The sequence below is a fragment of the Solanum tuberosum genome, unplaced genomic scaffold (genome assembly GCF_000226075.1).
Source record: "Solanum tuberosum cultivar DM 1-3 516 R44 unplaced genomic scaffold, SolTub_3.0 scf00083, whole genome shotgun sequence".
Classification (NCBI taxonomy): Eukaryota; Viridiplantae; Streptophyta; class Magnoliopsida; order Solanales; family Solanaceae; genus Solanum; species Solanum tuberosum.
This window is the reverse complement of record NW_006239015.1, coordinates 1,373,898-1,392,441: the sequence shown is the minus strand read 5'-3', so window position 1 is coordinate 1,392,441 and position 18,544 is coordinate 1,373,898. Positions and strand designations below refer to the sequence as shown.

Here is an 18,544-nt window from a genome sequence, read left to right as displayed (position 1 = left end):
CACTTTGAACCTTTACAATATACATGCATTTTTTTTTTGTGTGTGTTTCTGATTTAATGTCGTTGTGCAGGAATAGGAAATCATGAGGTTACTATAGCATGCTATGGACACCAAGAAGAAGATGTCACAAAACTATGTTTTTTTTGTTACCAGTCTGTTATAACTCCTAACTTCGATTCCTGCACCTTTTGTTTCTTTACTAGTTTGTTTTAGTTGTTGGACAAATGACCTTTTACTCTATTAATACTTGAGACACTCAGATTTCCGGTGCATGATATATACTTTTATGCAATTCTCAGTACTCATGAATGCTTTCTTGTCTATATACTTTCTTATCTATAATAACCGACTCTGGTCATTGCAAGTCAATACTTGCTTCATTGGACTTCTAGGGTTCAAAGAAGCAAAGATCATAAACAAACATAATCAATGTAAATGCTACACAGATGGGTGACTTCACTAACAACACACACCATACATGGAAAGATCCGTCAGAAAAAGACTTACCAAGTTTCATCGGCTGATGGAAATCATGCTACTAAAAAAGCTCATGCAATATTCATACACCTAAAGCAACAAGAAAACACATTCAGACATGCATTTAGCAGCAATGTTTTAGTAAATTCTTCAACCAAAAAATACCAAAACTTGTATTCCATTGAAGTAAACATTGTGTCATTAAAAGGCTTAGCCGAACGTTATTCAAAATAGAACACCTGAGCAATATATGGGAATAATTCAAATTACAATTTAACATCCCTCCTATAGATGTTGTTCATTTCACCATTATTATGATGCAACTATAGAAATTCGGGTTCTCTATGGTATAGTACTTCGTGTAGCTGCAAAATTGTGATGGCAGGAAACCCACAAACAACCAATGCCAAGGAGTTTGGTAAAAGAATTAAACAAACAAATCCGTTAGGATTCACATCAAAAAAAATTTGGTAACAGCCAAATGGAATTTCAAGATAAATCCACTGGAGCTCCTATGAAATGTTGAGGGCGTAACACCTTAAATCTGGCTTGAGTCTCTTCCAAATATGAACCGTCTTACCCAGTCAGAGACAACCAATGCCCTTGTACGCCAACTGACTTGTTTGCTGGAGATTCAAAAACACGGTCATCAGATTTATCCAAAAGATCAAAGAAAGGTTGATGGAGAAGCAACAAGACAGAAGCTTGGAATAATTACCTAGCATACACAGAATACCAGAGCCACTGACTGCTATGACCAATTGAAACCCAATCTCCTGGAAGTTGTGCTGCTGTTTGCTCTCCTCCCAAAGGTGCAAACTGTCCCAAATGTCGGTACCTGGAACAAGCATTTAAACTGCTGTTAAAAAATATAGAAACTTTTTCCAGCCAAAATCACAATCCAGAGCTTTAGTCCCATTCATCCTGTTTATACTTCCCTCCCATTAATGATTGTGTGCATACTCAAGACAAGCTTTCTAAGGATTCATACTGGTTTCAAAAATTAATATACTGCATGAGACCATTAGCAAAATTGTGATTACTTTATCCCACTTCACTCGTGTTGGTGTGAGGAACATGATCCCATAGAGAGATGGTGCAAAATGATCAGACAAATCCAACTTATACCTGAATGGGTGAAAGCGATGGCGGCCTTCTCCTCTAAACCGAAGAGGACCTTCCGGATTTTTTTCACATTCCTCCATACGATTAAAGCATTTAGCTAAGTAGACACCTTGCTGAGATGCAACCTGAAAAAGTTCATGCACATACGACATAAGATATTTAATTGTGCATCCAGTAGGAACACAATAGAAGCTACACTGGTAATCTTGTCTGCATAATACCTGAGCTGTTGCTGGAAGATTCTTCATATCAGTATCCACTTGGGACAGAGCAGATTTAAATTCTTCAATGTCCACCTCAATTGATTCTTTAACACCATTGCCTTTTGATTCTTTCAAGAGATCGACAAGATTACTCATTTTTTTATTTTTCAAGTAAAGCTCCACCTGCGGGTATCTTTCACATATGTCATTAAGGACTTCCTGAAATTCTTTGACTGTAAGTGTTCCAGAGTTATCTTTGTCTGCCTTTTGAAATATGGCAGCAATATCTTCCTGAACAATGAGAAATTTTGTGAAACAAAGATCAGTATTTGCACAATTCAATATCTAATGTCAATTCAAGGTTCAAACAAGTTCTACTTTCTCAGAAGCTGACTGTTCCCTATGTTAATTAACCAAAGAATACTAGTAATATCAAACAAGTACCCTGAAAATCACTGTCTGCTCCATACCACTTCTAAATCAAATGAAGTAAAGTGAAAATTATTCCTGTGAAGTGTGGAGTGTGGACTGTATATATTTCCTAGCTAAGCTTCAACGGTATTGCCATCAAGAAAAAAAAGAAGAAATTGAATGTTACTATCTACTCAAAACTGGTTAACAGAATAGACGAACACAAATAGCACATTCTAGTGGAATGCTGGATAGAATGACTACCCAATATGTATAAGGAAAGAAATGTGATCAGGAAGTGAGTGAGATTACCATGACTTTGCGCTGGTTGATTGTTGCACAGTCACCAAGTGCATATACGTTCTCCTGTCCCTCGACACGCAGCCACTCATCAGTTGCTAACACTCGTCTGTTTCCCTGTTAGCAAATAGTATTACATATAACTGACATAAATACCAACAAAATCTAACAAAAGCTTGACAGAGGTATTAAATTTGCTCCCACTAAACAAGACAAAATACCTGACCAATGTGCTTCATAAACTCCATAATTACTGGACGAGTTCCAATACCAGTAGACCAGACAGCCATTCCGTAAGGCATAGAAGTTATTTCTCCACGCTTAACATCCTTAGTAGAAATTTCTTTTTCTCCTACCTTCACAACCATTGACCCTGTTTTCACATCAATACCATCTCTGTGGAATTTTTCTTCAGCAAAAGCAGTAATTCTTTTGTCAAACCTATAAATGATAAATAGATTAATATCAGAACACAAGTGAAATTGAAAAATGAGCTCATAATGGAAGCTGCATGTTTCAAATTAAACGGTTGCAGTATAACTAGAAATATTTGAATTTGCTCAGGCATCACCCATCACATAGCAGAACTTAAGACTTTTGGATGTTTCTGAGCTAATGAATTACCAACTTCTTTTGTGAATTTTTTGACTACCGAACAACAAAAAGGCATCTACTGAAATGATCTGCATAAACTACTAGATTTTGGAATAAAATGGTGACTCTACTCTGTTTCAACCTCTTTCCAAAGTCTTTAGTATGTCATTACTTGTCAATTCTTTGAAGGTATACCGCTGTGAAGCAGCCTGATCTACTTCACCTCCCTCCAAATAAAAGAAAAAAAAAAGAGAAGAAAAGGAACAGAACTGAATGATTTTCTGTTTTGCTCATTCTGAAAATTATTTTCAATAAACCCAGCACTGTTAAACAAGGGCTAGTAGCCAAAGTGTTCTTTGCTTTGTGTGTATTTCAACAGCATAATGTCCTATGCCAGGTATCACATCCTAATGTCGAGCCTTTGGGTTCAAACTCTTTGTATTTACAATAAGCTCAATCAAGGGCCAGAAACTGAAACTGTAGGAAGATAATATCCATCACTAGGCATCATTGGAAAGCCAAACATGAAGAATCACTCTCTAACACATCCTTAAATTTGCACGTTCAAACATGATTTATTGCCTCGAAGAGGTATTACTCCACCAGACCTTCTCTTTATGGAATAGGAAAAGTATATACTACTATATACTTCCAATTCCAGTAGGTGTTTGTTCAAGTAACGATGTATGATCATGCATATGAAATATTCTTAAGGTGACTGCTTAAAAGAAGTGCTGTCTTACATGTTCAAAATATGATCTGTTGCCTCAAGAAGTGTTATCTTCACCAGATCTTTGACCTTAGGGTACAGCCTAACTATATCTTCATTGACAAAGTCATGAAGCTGCGCCGCAAACTCCACACCAGTTGGTCCACCACCAACAATAACAAAGTGAAGAAGCCTCTTTCTCTCCTCGTCACTGAGGGTAGGCAGACTTGCTTTCTCAAAACAGTCAATAACAGTTCTACGGATCTTTTGAGCATCTTCTACTTCCTGAACAAAGAGCATCCAATGTAAATGTCAAGATCAATGTTTTGCATGTGCTAAATGTGACACCAAGCTAATCTTAAATAAATTATGTCGAACTCCTAATCTTGTGGTATCACAAACTTGCAGATGGTATAAAGGGGATTACCTTCAAAAAGAAAGTGTTCTCTTCAACACCAGGAATGTTGAATGTATTTACTCGGGCTCCAGTGGCAATGACAAGATAGTCATAATCTACAGCAAACTCTTCCTTCCCATTCCCGTTGGTGCTTAGATTTGATCGACAATATACCTTCTTGTTTTCTGGATCAATTTTGATACATTCAGCTTCCCAGTAATAGGCCTCTGCATATCTCTGCAAGGAGGATGTAAACTTAATATCAGAGGAAACATGATATTTCAGTAACTTAGCCTTAATAATCACAATATGGATAGAAAAGTTGAATGGATTAATTATATTTGTAGCATGTCGGCAAAGTTGAATGAACAAATTGTGCTTCAGTGTTGGTTTAGCCAATGGAACAATTATGTGAAGGTGCTTATATAGGCTTTGTATTGAAGAATCAAAATGAAACACAAACAAAATGTTATAATTAGAATTACTGTTTCCAACCTTTCTGATAATGTTGCGAATTGGTTCAACAACACTGCGACTTTCCACTGTGCCACATGTAACACTTGGAAGCAAAGGGGTGAATGCAAAGTAATTTCTTGGAGATATCACTTGGACATCATATGAAGGATCCTTCAGATTCTTCAAGAAACTGGTTCCAGCCCAACCAGTTCCAAGGACAACAACTTTCTTTTTTCTGTTGTTGGCCTCAACCAATTCTCCAGCATTTGAATTGTCATTCGATTTTCCTGCCTCAGAGTATGCCACAAGACCTCCACCACTATCATTTATATGAAGGGGTCAGAATAGAGCAAACTCACTGCACAAATAACATAATGGGCTGCAGTAGAAAAGTATCTATGAAGGTAGTAGAATGGAGAAAACCAAATGCCCCTTGGTGATTTTTAGAAATAAACAAGAAGGCAGACCAAGTTCAAAAAGAAATAACAATGATAATAAAGTACACGCCTCTGAAGCACTAGCAATGAAAGTATTCTACTCTACATGTGCTAACTGCAGTATCATATTGCTCCCAAAGATATATCTTCTACTCGAGCATAGATGACAAGAAAACTTGCTTAGGAATATCACATATATAAGGCGTTATAAGTAGAGAATAATCAAATAGAGCAATTTTTAGCACTTCTATACAAAAGGATTCCAAATGGATGTACTAAAAAGACATGCCATATTTACTGATTTTAGTACAGTACGGAGGGAGCTTAAGCCTAGCATATATCTCATCTTATGTACCCTTGGCAGCCTCAGTCCTCAGCTATCTGCATTTCATTGCCACTTCCCCGTTCTATATCCTATATTCATCCTTGATTTACAAGTCTCTATCTTGAATTGAAGATCTCTATAGTAAAACATTTAGCATTCCCCATACCGAAAATAACTACACGACAACAACATTTTATAGCCTGATCATGAAGTATCAATCATCTGATCTTCCAGCAATCCTGATTCAAAATGCTTTTACTATTGAATTAAACACATAGTATTAAGTTACAATAAACTTATACATAGGAATTAGGATTGCACGACTATGCTTACTTCTAATTCGATAATCAAGGGAATGCAATAACTGAAACAGAGCAAAGGCAGAGGTACTTGCACTGCAATCCATGCCCAGTAATATGACTACGATTAAATAGTAGAGTAGAAAACTATTAAATTAGGATTAATACGTAGGAGTATATCGAATACCAATGTACTTAGCAGATAAAACATTTCATCAACACCTCGAACAATTACAATTTTAGTTAGCAGATCTGAAAATAGTTATATCTAGAAACTACTTGATCATACTACAACTTCATGTCATAAGTAACCAACACCTTATTCCTTCACATATAAATTCAACATATCTTTCATATCATCAACAACAAGCATCTACGCCGTTTTTTGTTTTCTTTTTCCCCAAAAGCTAGAAATCAGAAAACTAAATGAAACAAACTAGTTATTCATCAAATTGAAATATGTAACCATAGCCAAAGTCAAGGAAAAAGATATACCTGACAGTGAAAACAATGAGCAGCTTAGAAAAGGAAGGATTATCACGGAAAGTTTTAGAAAATCTTTCAATCACCGTTACTCTCTGCATTTTGCGTTCAACTTACGCGATCTCACCTAGCAACCTTCTCTTCACCTATAAATAGAAATTAAACAAAAAATAATCCATTAATTCTCCATAAACTTAAACAGTTTTACCACTACTACTACAAAACTTCATAAATATCACCTTAAATTCACTTGAGGAGCAATAGAAATCAAAATAATCAACGAATTCTTATAAAAAATATATACCTGAGAGATTTGCTGTTGCGAACGTGGTGTGAGTTGTTGAAAGAGAATATGAAGATGGAGAAGAATCAATGAGAAGAAGGGAACGTGGAAATGTGGTCAAGGCTTTTTTTCCCCTAAGAAATGGGAATGTGAAGAGTTAAAATGAGTCATGAAAGTTCTAATACTTTCCAGCTTAGAGCAGCGCTGGTCTTTGCTTAACGTGTCGCCCAAGAATTAGACACATGTATTTTGGAAGGTTAAGCGCATTTTTGCTCTGTTGTCTCCGTCAAAAGTCAGCACGTTACAACTTGGACCTTCCGTCCTTCCCCCACGATTATTTTTAACAAAAAATTATTTTCCTTCCGTCTTAAATTATATGTTGCGTTTTTAAAAATAACGATTGATATGATTATTTAATACGCAACATCTAACGCGATTGGTAGAAAAAATAGCGTTGAATCATGGAAAGCACATGAGAGCGGCTCTCACAAGGCCGTGAAAGTTGCGTTTAATTGGCATGCTTTTTAGAGATTTGATTTGGAAAGGACAAGCCGTGAAGAATGCGAATATCACCGACTGGTTAGGTTGGCTTCTCGTCTCATTTGACGGCTACCACACTTCGATCTAATAGTACTTTAATCAATTTCTTATTTGTGTGTGAAGCTCCTTTTTTAATTATTTAAATAAAGTTAGGTTCATGTATTCACAAGTCATGATGCCAGCTTGGAGAATTTTAGATTCAAAGTTTAATAAAAGGCAAAATCAGATTTGGGGTTCCTAAGATCTAGGTGATGAAGTGATTATAGTCATGTTCTAGAAAGAAGAGAGTTTGGATTTTTCTAACCTGTCTTAATTCAATATTTCCTCTGTCCAACGATAGTTGTATATTAAAAATAATTGTCCAATAATATTTATCTAATTTAGAAAATCAAGAAAAAAATTATACTTTATGTCTATTTTACTCTTACTATTAAAGAGTACTATTACTATTTATCATTTAACACATTTTTTAAAACATTAAATTTAAAAAGTCAAAAGATAAAATAGTAATATTACATCTATTATTTTTCTCAAGGGGTATGTCAAGTCAATAGTGGACAAATGGAGTATTAGATTTGATAAATTAGTATTTTAAACATTTCCAAAGAAGGGCATAGGATGGATGATAATTTACAAAAGAATACTTGACCAAATTAAATTAAAACAAAAGAAAAAAAGAAAATGTGAACTAGTGGGCAGTGGGTACCTCAACATTTCTATTTGCTTCTTCAACTTTATTCGATAAAAAAAAAAGACAAAAATGCTATTCCTTCGTTCAGTACCATATTATTTCTATTTTATTTTGTATCACACACTTTTTTTTTATTCATTCCAAAAAGATTGGTAAATTTATATATTTAAAGACTCTGCAAATTTACCATTTTCATTTTATCATTAATTAAAGATATTACATTTTCTAAAAAGTCATGACGCATTTAAGATGATAAGATTTAAAAAATATATTAAAAATACGATAGAAAATATTATATTTTTACAGGTTTCACACCTTAACTATTTGTTGTTCTGTTTTTCTACTTGACCACTAACTGAATAGTTGATAATTAAAATACAAAACTCGAAAAAGAATAACTCAAATATATTTTTTATCATCAACTTTTCAAAAAATATTTTAATACGTTATACATATTTAGCTATGAGTCCAAACTCCAAGCGTTATTATCATTTTTTAAGCTTCATAGAAGGAGTGAGAGTTGTCCAAGTTGATCTAAATTGGATATACTGTGCAAACAGGTCAACCCGGCCCAACTGAATAAGGAAACTTGGGCTTGGAGAACAAAAGTAGCTCATGGATCGGAGACCTATCGACTTATAACTCTAGTACTTTAGCCTATTGCGAGTTCTAGCATTTTTTATTGAGCAACTTTCACATATAGCAAACATAAAAATCATATTTATATGTTATAGCTATAGTTTGCATATTTGCGCTTCATAGCAAACTTTAATGGCTATTAATATGTATACTTCGCTATACATATACAAAAGAAAGCAATCGTATAATCTGTTTCGATATACATATAGAAAAGAATCAATTATATAATTTGTGTTTGTATAAAGCGAGAAAGAGAAAAAGACAAAAGAAAACTGGGCAGGAGTCGTATTTGTATAATCATAAGTGTATAGGACGAAAATATACGCATTTGTATTTGTATATACAATTTTCTCTCGCTTTATACAAACACAAATACAATGTATATTTTTGTGTTTGTATAAAGTGAGAGAGGCAAGCGAGACATGGGAGAGGGGAACGAAAATATATGTATATATACAATTTTCTCTCGCTTTATACAAACACAAATGCATTTTATACATTTGTGTTTGTATAAAAGAGAGAGGGGCAAGGGAGACTACCCAGCAAGAATGAGAGTGGCGAGCGAGATTCACCAGGGAGAGAGGCGAAATAGTAACAATTTGCTATGGGGTACAATTAAATCAAACTATGGTTATATCATTTAATTTGAATTAATAGTTTGCTATTATATACAATTTTCCTTTTTTTATTTATTAAATTGTTAAGTAAACATAGAAGGACATTTTCTTGAGAATTAAATAGCAATCATTGTAAGAATTAGACAGAAATGACATCATTTGATAGTGATAGCTAGGAGTGTTTAATGTAGCAATATACTATTGCATATGATATTATTATTAGTAATAGAAATAACCATACAATGATCTGAGTTAAGTTCTGATGATTTGACTTACTTATAAAAAACTGATAATATTTTTCATATTAATACTATATCTTTCTCTTTTGCATCAAATACTTTACTATTATTTTGAGATATATTTTGTTTAGATTTTACTGGCAAATATCCCCGTTGATTAATATTTCTTCTGTCCAATAATAATTGTCCACTATTGACTTGACATACACCTTAAGAAACAGTAAATAATTCTTTGAATATGTTAAATTTAATACATTGAGAAATGTATTAGATATTAAATAGATTTAATAGCAAGAATAAAATAGAAATAAAAGGATAAATTATCTATTGATTTTTTAAACTGGACAAACATTGTCAGACGACTATTTTTAATATAGTAGACAAATAAAAATGAACGGAGAGAGTAATTCATATATATACCCTTTAGAAAACTACTTTACTCAACTCAATTCCTAACCATAAAAATGGAAAAGCAAAAACGAAGAAATGAATTAAAGTAACCTTTTTCTAGTCAAATCCCTTTCATTCAAAAATCTCATGAACTTTCTTAAAGTTGCAACTTTTGAAAATTCACATGCCATTTCTTTCGGCAAAGTCCAACTGTATGAGAGGGAAAACATGACAAAACTTTATACGAATCTTCTCCAAATGAATAAAGGGTTTAATTAGAGATTTGATTTGTAGAAAAAATAAAACTCGTAAGGTCTTTTTGGTCATTTAACACATCAATAAATCATTGGGTTAAGGGCTTAATACACACTTTAATTACGCAAAACAACACACTTAACCTCTTTTTAGGCTTTTTTCTAAAATCAGAAAAGAAGTAAAAAACAGTGGAAAATGGAAAACCCCAAAAAAAGCCTTTTTTTTTTCTATCGTTATAATTAGTTAATTATAGTTAACTAAAACCCAACACTATATTCCCGTCGGCGAGTTATCTCACCGGGAAATTCGCCGGGCTTAGATCAATCTCGATCAAATTCTCTTCCTCCACTTCGCTATTTCTCTTGCAATCCAATTCAATCTCTATCAACTCTTCTCTATCTTCGTCATCCCACTGAAAACACACATTCTCCGGCGAATCCCAGTTTCCGATGACCGGTGAATCCCCGTCCGACGAACTGTCCGTATCCGTTTCCGGATAGTACATCGACAATGAAGCATACTTCTCAATAACCCTCAACTCTTCGTCTCTCTTCTCCTCTGTATATTCCCCGTCTTCTTCTCCTTCATACGCTTCGTATATCACCTCCAATGGCGCCCTCACATTCCACTCCACAAAGCAGTCCCCATGAAACAGTCTCGATTCCGGTTCTAGAACCGAATCCTTTTCACAACTTGAGTCCACCCTGGATTCGTCGGCATGAAACATTCTCTGTTCCGAATCCGGTTCAAACACCGAATCCTTTTCACAATTGGAGGAGTCCACATTGGAATCAATCGGGTCCAGGTCCGGATCCGGGTCAAGCACCGAATCATTCTCACACTTGGTGCTATCAGCCGAAATTTGTAAAGATAAGATCTCGGATTCGGGTTTTTTGTTCTTCTTCTGTGAAATTCTCTGAGCTGCACCGAGTCTGAGCAGAGAAAGTAACAGAACAGAGGTTGAAATGATGAGTGGAGAAGCAGCAATAGTTGGAAAATATATGAAAATGATAGTGTAGAGAGTAACAATGGTGGAGAATAGAGGATATTGGGATTCCATGGTGTTGTGAAGTGGTTCAGTGAGAAAGGCTTTTTTATTTAGGTTGAATTTGCATTCATTGAATATGGATGGAGGATTTGATTTAATTTTGTTTTTGCCCTTATATTTTCCAGCATTTAATACGAAATTAAAGTGAATATGGGAAGAAGATCGACAAAAGAGAATGGGGTTTCCATTGGAGTGATTGAATGCAATGCACTCGAAACACCAAGTGAGAAATTAAAAATAAAAATTCCAATGCACTCACTATAAATACGTGCTTCTATGTAGTGCCGTATTTATATTTAAGGAAGATAATAATGTAACGGATCGGATTCGTCTCTTCTCATAATTCAGCATCTATGCTAATTTGTCTTTACGGTCGTCAGACTTTAAGACTTTACTTCGGGGGGGTGTTTGGTAAGAGAATATTTTTTAAAAAATAAATAAATAAATGAGTTATTTATTTTTAGTATTTGGTAAATAAGTAAAATAAATAAATACTTCAAGAGCATTTATATGTAAGCCAGCAAAATATTATGAGTGTCAGGTGAGGAGTGACGGTTCGAGGTTGAGGGAGATAGAATAGTCAAGAGATGGCGGTTGGGGACGTTGTTTGAAGTTACTAACTTGTTTTCTCTATTTTCATTAGGAAAATCATTTTTTTAAAGAATTTATTTTTCTAAAGATTTAAAAAAATATATATATTTTGACCGACCAAACATGCACATCCACATCCATAGGCTTTAAGCATATCTGGTCGCGCAACAAAATATAATTATAGTCATCAATTAAATATATAATAAAATGATACAAATATATATATTAAGAACTTATTATTTTGATGGACAATATGTTGTATTAAAATCACTTCAAATAATGTAAGTTCATTATTTATTTATTACTACTATTCAAATGGAATTTTTGGCTCCGTTTTTCTAGTATTTGTACATGTGTGAGTCAAGTCAAATATGGTGGATGTAGTTACAATGATAACCATTACATTTTTGCAACACTAAATCTAAACCAAGTACTAATATATATTTCATAATTTTTTAAGGTCCTATAAACAAAAAAAAAAAAACTAAGTCGAAAACATTAAGTTTGTTCAACCTGAGAGCACAAAGGTACGTGTAAGTGACTTAGAAAAGACCAATAAAGGTTGTACTAGGGATGAGATTTTTTTCACTCTTAATTAGGGATCTTTGGTTCGAGGTGTTGATAGAAAATCTGTTTTAATTTAGTCAGAATGTTAATGCGTTTGAGAAGCTCGAAAGTGACGTAAAAAAAGGGGGAAAAGGAGGAAGTAGCTTTGTGGGGATGGGGTTAGTGGGTTTGATTTTCAAGAAAAGGAGTGAAGACTATGGACACTTTGTAAAGTAAGGGGGTGTCCTTGTGTCTCTGTCTGTGGGGAAGAAGAGAGTTAGGCATGAAATACTAATATCTAATAGTAAGAGTTAGGTGCCTTTCATATTCATGTTAATTAAACTTTAATTGAGATGACAAATCCTTGTTTGGATATATAGAGATTGATTACTTAATTCAATATTTCATCATGCTTTTAGAAGCCTAAATTGTTTTTTGCTATACTATTATTACTTAATTACTATACAAACATGCATGCAACTAATTAATCAATGGTTGATACAGTACATCCCCCTGTTCAATTTGTTCTCATCTCCTTAAAATTATGGGAAATTAGAGTTGTTACTTTCTTGATTTCGACATCCAAAAAGCCAATGATAACTTTGTAAAAGGTATTCATTATACAATGTATAATGCTTATTACATTTTATGACGAGTAGGCAAGATGTCATCGTGATAATCATAAGATATTATGATTTGTATTCAAGTAGATTCACATGTATCTGAAATACATAACAAATCTCGTTCATCTCTTTTTCATCTCGCTATCCATTTTCGTATGTATTTGGGATCCTGGATACATGTATCTAGCTAGTGTGTATCTAATAGTGTGATTCGCATGGATATGTGTTACATAACAAAATCTCGTTCGCCTCTCTCTCTATATCTTGCACGCATCCCTCCTTATTTTAGTATATCTGGTAGCAAAAATACATGTATCTAAGTGTATCATTCCCAATACATAGTAGGAGACTCTTAATTATATTAGTGGTGAGATATATAATATTTTAAAAGTATAAATAATAATAATAGTAGTATATGTGATAGCGAAGTATGTCTAATCACATAGTTTCGCCTTTTTAGTGTTTGATCGATAAGTTAGAAAACTAATATTATTCAAAGAATATTTTGTATGTAATCTAGCAAAACGTTATGGAGGTGAAATGGGGTGACAAGTGGGGTTTGGGGGTGGCCATCATCAGTGGCGGACCCAGGATTTTCGTTCAGGGGGTTCGAAAAATAAAAGTATAAACGTGTATATATAAGCCAACAAAACAAGATTTCAAGAAAGTAGTAGTATTTAGTTTTAGTGGCGGACCCTTGAATTTTTTTGGGTTTAAAACCACACTTTTAGCATGTTTTATAAAATAAAAAACAAAAAAAAAGGTGAAAAACGGAACTGAAACCTTAAAAAAAAACAAAAAAAAACTGAAATTGAAAAAGAAAAAAATAAAAACGCTACTGCAGGGATTCGATCCCTCAACTTGAGACTTAATCTTTAGGGAAATTACCACTAGGCTATCTCTTTCTCCTTGTCATTGAGGGGGTTCAAAATATATATATCCAAAATAAATACAGAAAATTACCTTATATATACAGTGTAATTTTTTGCCGAGGGGGTTCGGGTGAACCCCCTGGAACCAACGTGGGTCCGCCCCTGGCCATCATGGGGTTGAGCAGGTAGTCGGAAAGAGACGATGAAAATTTGAAATGTCAATTATGGAACATATTTTCCTACTTTTATTAGGAAAAAAATTATTTTCCTCATTTTTAAAGGATTTATTTTCCTACAGAAAAAAATATTTTTCAAAATATTTTGGCAAATCAAATATTAAAAATTGGAAATTGTTCAACTTTCGAAAAAGGTATGTAACTTTTATGACTTTTTAGCTAAAATCATCTCCCAAGTTTGACTTAAATTTAAAGTACATTCTTCTGTTATATAAGTGAAAAAAACATCTTTGCACTATCCAAAAAGTTGCAAGATTCATCCTTCTGTCTATTTTTTTTTTTAAAGAAATTCACGCCACCAACCAAAAAAAATATGTCAAGTCGAATTAATATATGCACACATGGTTAAGCTGGTCAAGTTGGTTGATTTTTTTAATTTTTAGAATTGAGGATTTAAATCATATTCAGACAAAATATATTACAAATTCTAAATATTCTTTAGTAAAAAGTATGGCTAAATACAACTCCAACTTCAAAAATTTCAAATAAAGTAATTATTTTTTTAATCTTCATTACTAAATGCCTACATACTTTCACTAAATTTTCGACATTTTTGTACGTTGTATAAAATGTGAATTGCAGGGTATATAACGTACATATGTACTAAATAATTTATTAAAGAGTTGGGCATAATATTTTTAAAATGAATTTTTTTACATAATCTTTCTAATTGTCGGAACCTACTGTATAAATATTTCAAGACTTATGTATTGTTGCAAGTTGATTTACTTGATGATGCAAAAGACATATAAACTAACAACACACAAAATTTTAATTCTTAGAACGAAAGATTCATTTCCTATTCATATTCTTATTCTTTTTAGGTAATTTTGATCTTCTCATTGTGGCTAAGATATGACCAAATTTAAATTTTTTTTTTTATTGGTTCAATCAATTTCTTAATAAAAATAGAATGAAGGATGATTCTTGTTATTTTTTGGATAGCATAAGGATGTGTTTTGCTCACTTAGATAATATAAGAATGTAATCTAAATCATAGTTGAGAAATGATTTTAGCCAAAAACTCTAACTTTTACTATCTAATTACTCATGCACTTGTGTAGTTGTGCTGATGAAAGATTAGGAAGAAGCAAACTACCAAATATTTGATGGAATGGGTAATATGCACGCAAGTTAGTCCGTACACAATCACAATATAAAAACACCTACAACTATTTGATTTGTAGTCAAAACAACTACTACTAATTAACTTGATGGTAATGATAGGAAATCAGAATATCTCTTTGTGGTCTTCACTCTTAATCCTAAAAAAGATTTCTATTAAAAGCCCGTCAAGATTTGGATTTGGAATAAGTTACACCCTCCGTCCATTTTTAATTATAAAATATTAGTCAAAATTCTTATTGTTTGACTTTAAAAAAGAAAATCATAATACTTAAAAGTAGACGGAGAGAGCAATTACCTTCCTAAAATGGCAATGACTATGGAAGGAATGGACAATGGTTTTGATTATATGATACAGTAATAAAATTAATTCTTGAAATGCCCTGGTCAAATAAATCCAAATAACATATAGTTTTTTATATGATGTAGGCTAATTTTCTTAATTAGTTGTGCATCTAAATTCAATCATTTACATTATATTATACAAATTTAGACGAAGAAAGGGTGCATGTAATATAGAGTAGTAGGTATTTATCATTGTTATATCAAATACTAGTTGTCAATTTAAACCAGAGAATTAATTATCATTTTCCAACTTTGTCCTTAACATTAATTATTTTAGAATTAAGAGACATGTATATAGATAAAGATTAAAAAATTAAAAATGAATATATTGGTCAAAAAACACTCCTTATTAAATTTTTTCTTAAGAATTGTGTCAAATCTTATCATGACAACTAAAAAGGAACGAATATGGTATTTTCTTTTTCCATGTTTTATCCTTAGCATTAACTATTTGTTCTCAAATCACTTTTCAAGCATCAATACTAAAAATTAGGAGTAATTAGTATGATAAAATAATCATTTCAATTATTATTTCTTAAAGAGCGTATCAAAGCTAACAGGAAGAAATAATTGTTGTTGCAATGCATGTGGTTTTGCATAAACATAAATAGGTAAGGTGTCCCTAGAGAAAAGAAGACAACTTGTCAAAAGCCAACTCTACTAAACATTAGTTGTAGGATGAACCATAGGTGGTTTTCATTTAAATTTTTTTAACTAGACTCAATTTATTTTAAATACTTTCTGTCATGTCTCACGAGAGAAGGCCCAAAATAGTCCCTCATCTTTGGGTTAAGACTCAATATCATCTTTGAGTTTTCACATGGAGCACTAATAGTCTCTCATGTTTATAATATTGGTGCAATTTTGGTTCTCTCCTAAACTTTTGCCTATTTTTTAACATTAATTTTGTTCATAATTTTATGTAAGGAATGACCCATCGTCTTTTTATATATTTAGTAGAAATAATAACTCTATGTGAGAGAAGGTGAGAAGAAGAACATCTTGTTCTGTTCTGTATAAATATTATTGCAGCTAAACTAAGAACATTTTAACATATGACATTGCAAGAAAAGAAAAATTTGTACTATTGTACGTAAAATCGTCGTGATGAACCTCTCGACTTTACCTGCAATGCGATTTTTACTAAACAAAATAAGTTGTTTTTCTTCTCACAATCTCTCACATGGAGTTATTATTTCTACTAAATATATAAAATGACGATTAAACATTCCATAGATAAATTATGAATAAAATCAATGTTAAAAAATAGGCAAAATTTTGAAGGAGGACCAAAAGTGCATCAATATTGCAAACGTGAGGGACTATTAATGCTCCATGTGAAAATTCAAGGATGACTTTGAGTCTTAACCCAAAGATAGGACTATTTTGGGCCTTTTCTCCATGTCTCACAGTGTCATTTTGATATATAGTCCATTGCAATTAATTTTGGGTCTACCATGCGGCATGCACTACATAATTAATTGTACTAATATTGCTTCACTTCCACTAGAAATTAGAATAATGCACATTTCCAGTTAGCAAGAAACAGTGAATTTCCTGTTATCCATTATAACTAATTTATTCTGTGTCATTATATATTCTCCCTCTTAAATATTACTCTAGCTGCTTTGCCTATCTGAATAACTAAACATCACAGTCCTATATTCTTCAAAAATTAAGAAAAAAATGTCAAATAAAAGATGCCATTTTAATTTAGAAGATATTTCTTCAATAATTCACAATAGCATCATGAAGACAAGATGATATTAAAAAAACATGTTAGATGTTATATGGACACATGACATACTTCTTAGAGAGAAATATTCATGCTCTATACAAAAATAAAATAAAATTTTGGGGTTACCCATTTGTTTTATTCCATAGTTGCTTATGGCAGAACAAAAGATCTCACTTTGTATATTTTTTAATAAATCAGTGTGCCTAAAAGACACATTTTATCAACTTCATAGAGAAATTTTTAAGTTAGTGAATATAAAATATTACGACTTTCGCTACTTATTATATAGTCCTAAGGTTTTTTTTTTTTAAAAAATAAATAAATATATAAAGGCCATCAAGTGTCTTTTCATTGATACTAATATGTTTTTTTTAATAGCAAACAAATAAAAATGGACGAACGAAAATAAAATTAAAGAAAAAAGTGGTACACGCAAATAATTTGGATTAGGAAGTCATGCAAAAAGCGTGTAACAAGCTGTATACCAATATCGAAACGACAAAGTTGGAATATATTTGTAGCCATGCACGTGATTTGCATAACCATAAATAGGTAGGGGAAAGAACGAATATATCTTTTTCGAAACCCAATATTCAATAAATTAACCAGACAAACAAATTAAAATAATCCACTTAATTTTCTAAACTAGCGGAAGAAACATTGCTAGTACGTTATGTCTAGAAAATTGCTTTCAATTTGGGGTCTACCAGTACTGGCACGACATTTTATATTGCCTTAATTCTTTTATTTATTTAAATATTGATTCACTTGGACGATACAGTGAATTTGTTGCTGTTTCCAGTTATCCACCTCTAACTGTCAACTTCTACCTATGTGTAATTAAGCGTCATCATAACATTCACAATATTTTACTAGCTCAATTTTATTGATCACAAAATTTTAAAAAATTACATAAATATTAGTATTAAGAAATATTGAAGAAGTCACTCTCTAAAAGGAAGAAATATTTCTTCAAAGAAATTCTTGGTTTTTTTACTTGATTTCTAATTTCGCTTTTAATTAGCAAAGTTATTGATCCCTGTTTCTTTTGGTATAATGTACAATCTCTTCTTTACCTATTGATATAGTAAAAATAACATTTTTAAATACCAATATTCAAGCAGAAAGGAGCCCAACCAACTAAAAATATCTTTGGTGTAATTATGTTTTGTGTTATGTGTATTTTTTTATTTTTTTGTGTGAATTTGATTAAGACCTATAAAAGGGGAATTACAATGTATAACTTTACCTAATAATGTATAACTTTACCTAAGGCATATATATATATATATATATATATATATAGATATATAATTTGATAAAGAATATGATATTTTTAAACGGTTGGAAGTTAAAGGTGAAGAAAAAAAAATACATGACACATATTAAACTTGTAAATAAAAAGTTCATAGAAGTTGTATAGGTTTAAAGGTAGATGAAAGGTTTTTCCAATTAAATTTAATAGACGATTAATTTTTATAAAATAAAATAAAATGATAAATATACTTTTAAAGGACATTTTAATAATTCAACTTTTGACTTAGACTTTT

General features: G+C 32.2%; 2 protein-coding genes across 3 annotated transcripts; both read right to left on the bottom strand.

Annotated features, from left to right (window-relative positions):
* Positions 1-674: 674 nt before the first annotated feature.
* Positions 675-6,835, bottom strand: LOC102595528 (external alternative NAD(P)H-ubiquinone oxidoreductase B2, mitochondrial). Of its 2 annotated transcripts, XM_006347077.2 has the most exons (11): positions 6,521-6,835; positions 6,229-6,362; positions 4,712-4,991; positions 4,247-4,453; positions 3,854-4,104; positions 2,738-2,957; positions 2,529-2,633; positions 1,824-2,096; positions 1,606-1,727; positions 1,196-1,315; positions 1,016-1,103 (listed from the first exon to the last, which is right to left on the bottom strand). In XM_006347077.2, exons 2-11 carry the CDS (start codon positions 6,315-6,317, stop codon positions 1,016-1,018), a joined length of 1,755 nt encoding a protein of 584 aa, XP_006347139.1. In that variant the 5' UTR covers positions 6,318-6,362; positions 6,521-6,835. The 2 variants fall into 2 exon arrangements, with proteins under 2 accessions (XP_015164172.1, XP_006347139.1); XM_015308686.1 differs by lacking the exon at positions 6,521-6,835 and having other exon boundaries at positions 675-1,103; positions 6,229-6,317.
* A 3,252-nt stretch (positions 6,836-10,087) lies between these two features.
* Positions 10,088-11,262, bottom strand: LOC102595206 (uncharacterized). The gene has a single exon (XM_006347076.2). The coding sequence runs from the start codon at positions 10,928-10,930 to the stop codon at positions 10,160-10,162; it is 771 nt and encodes a 256-aa protein (XP_006347138.1). The 5' UTR covers positions 10,931-11,262; the 3' UTR covers positions 10,088-10,159.
* Between the last annotated feature and the right edge of the window lie 7,282 nt (positions 11,263-18,544).

Excerpts from the sequence above, each read along its gene's own strand:
- LOC102595206 (XM_006347076.2), bottom strand. The coding sequence starts at position 10,930 with ATGGAATCCCAATATCCTCTATTCTCCACCATTGTTACTCTCTACACT.
- LOC102595528 (XM_006347077.2), bottom strand. The coding sequence starts at position 6,317 with ATGCAGAGAGTAACGGTGATTGAAAGATTTTCTAAAACTTTCCGTGAT. Across the intron at positions 4,105-4,246 it reads AGAACACTTTCTTTTTGAAG|GAAGTAGAAGATGCTCAAAA; the intron begins GTAATCCCCTTT and ends CTCTTTGTTCAG. Across the intron at positions 1,728-1,823 it reads ATCTTCCAGCAACAGCTCAG|GTTGCATCTCAGCAAGGTGT; the intron begins GTATTATGCAGA and ends GAACTTTTTCAG.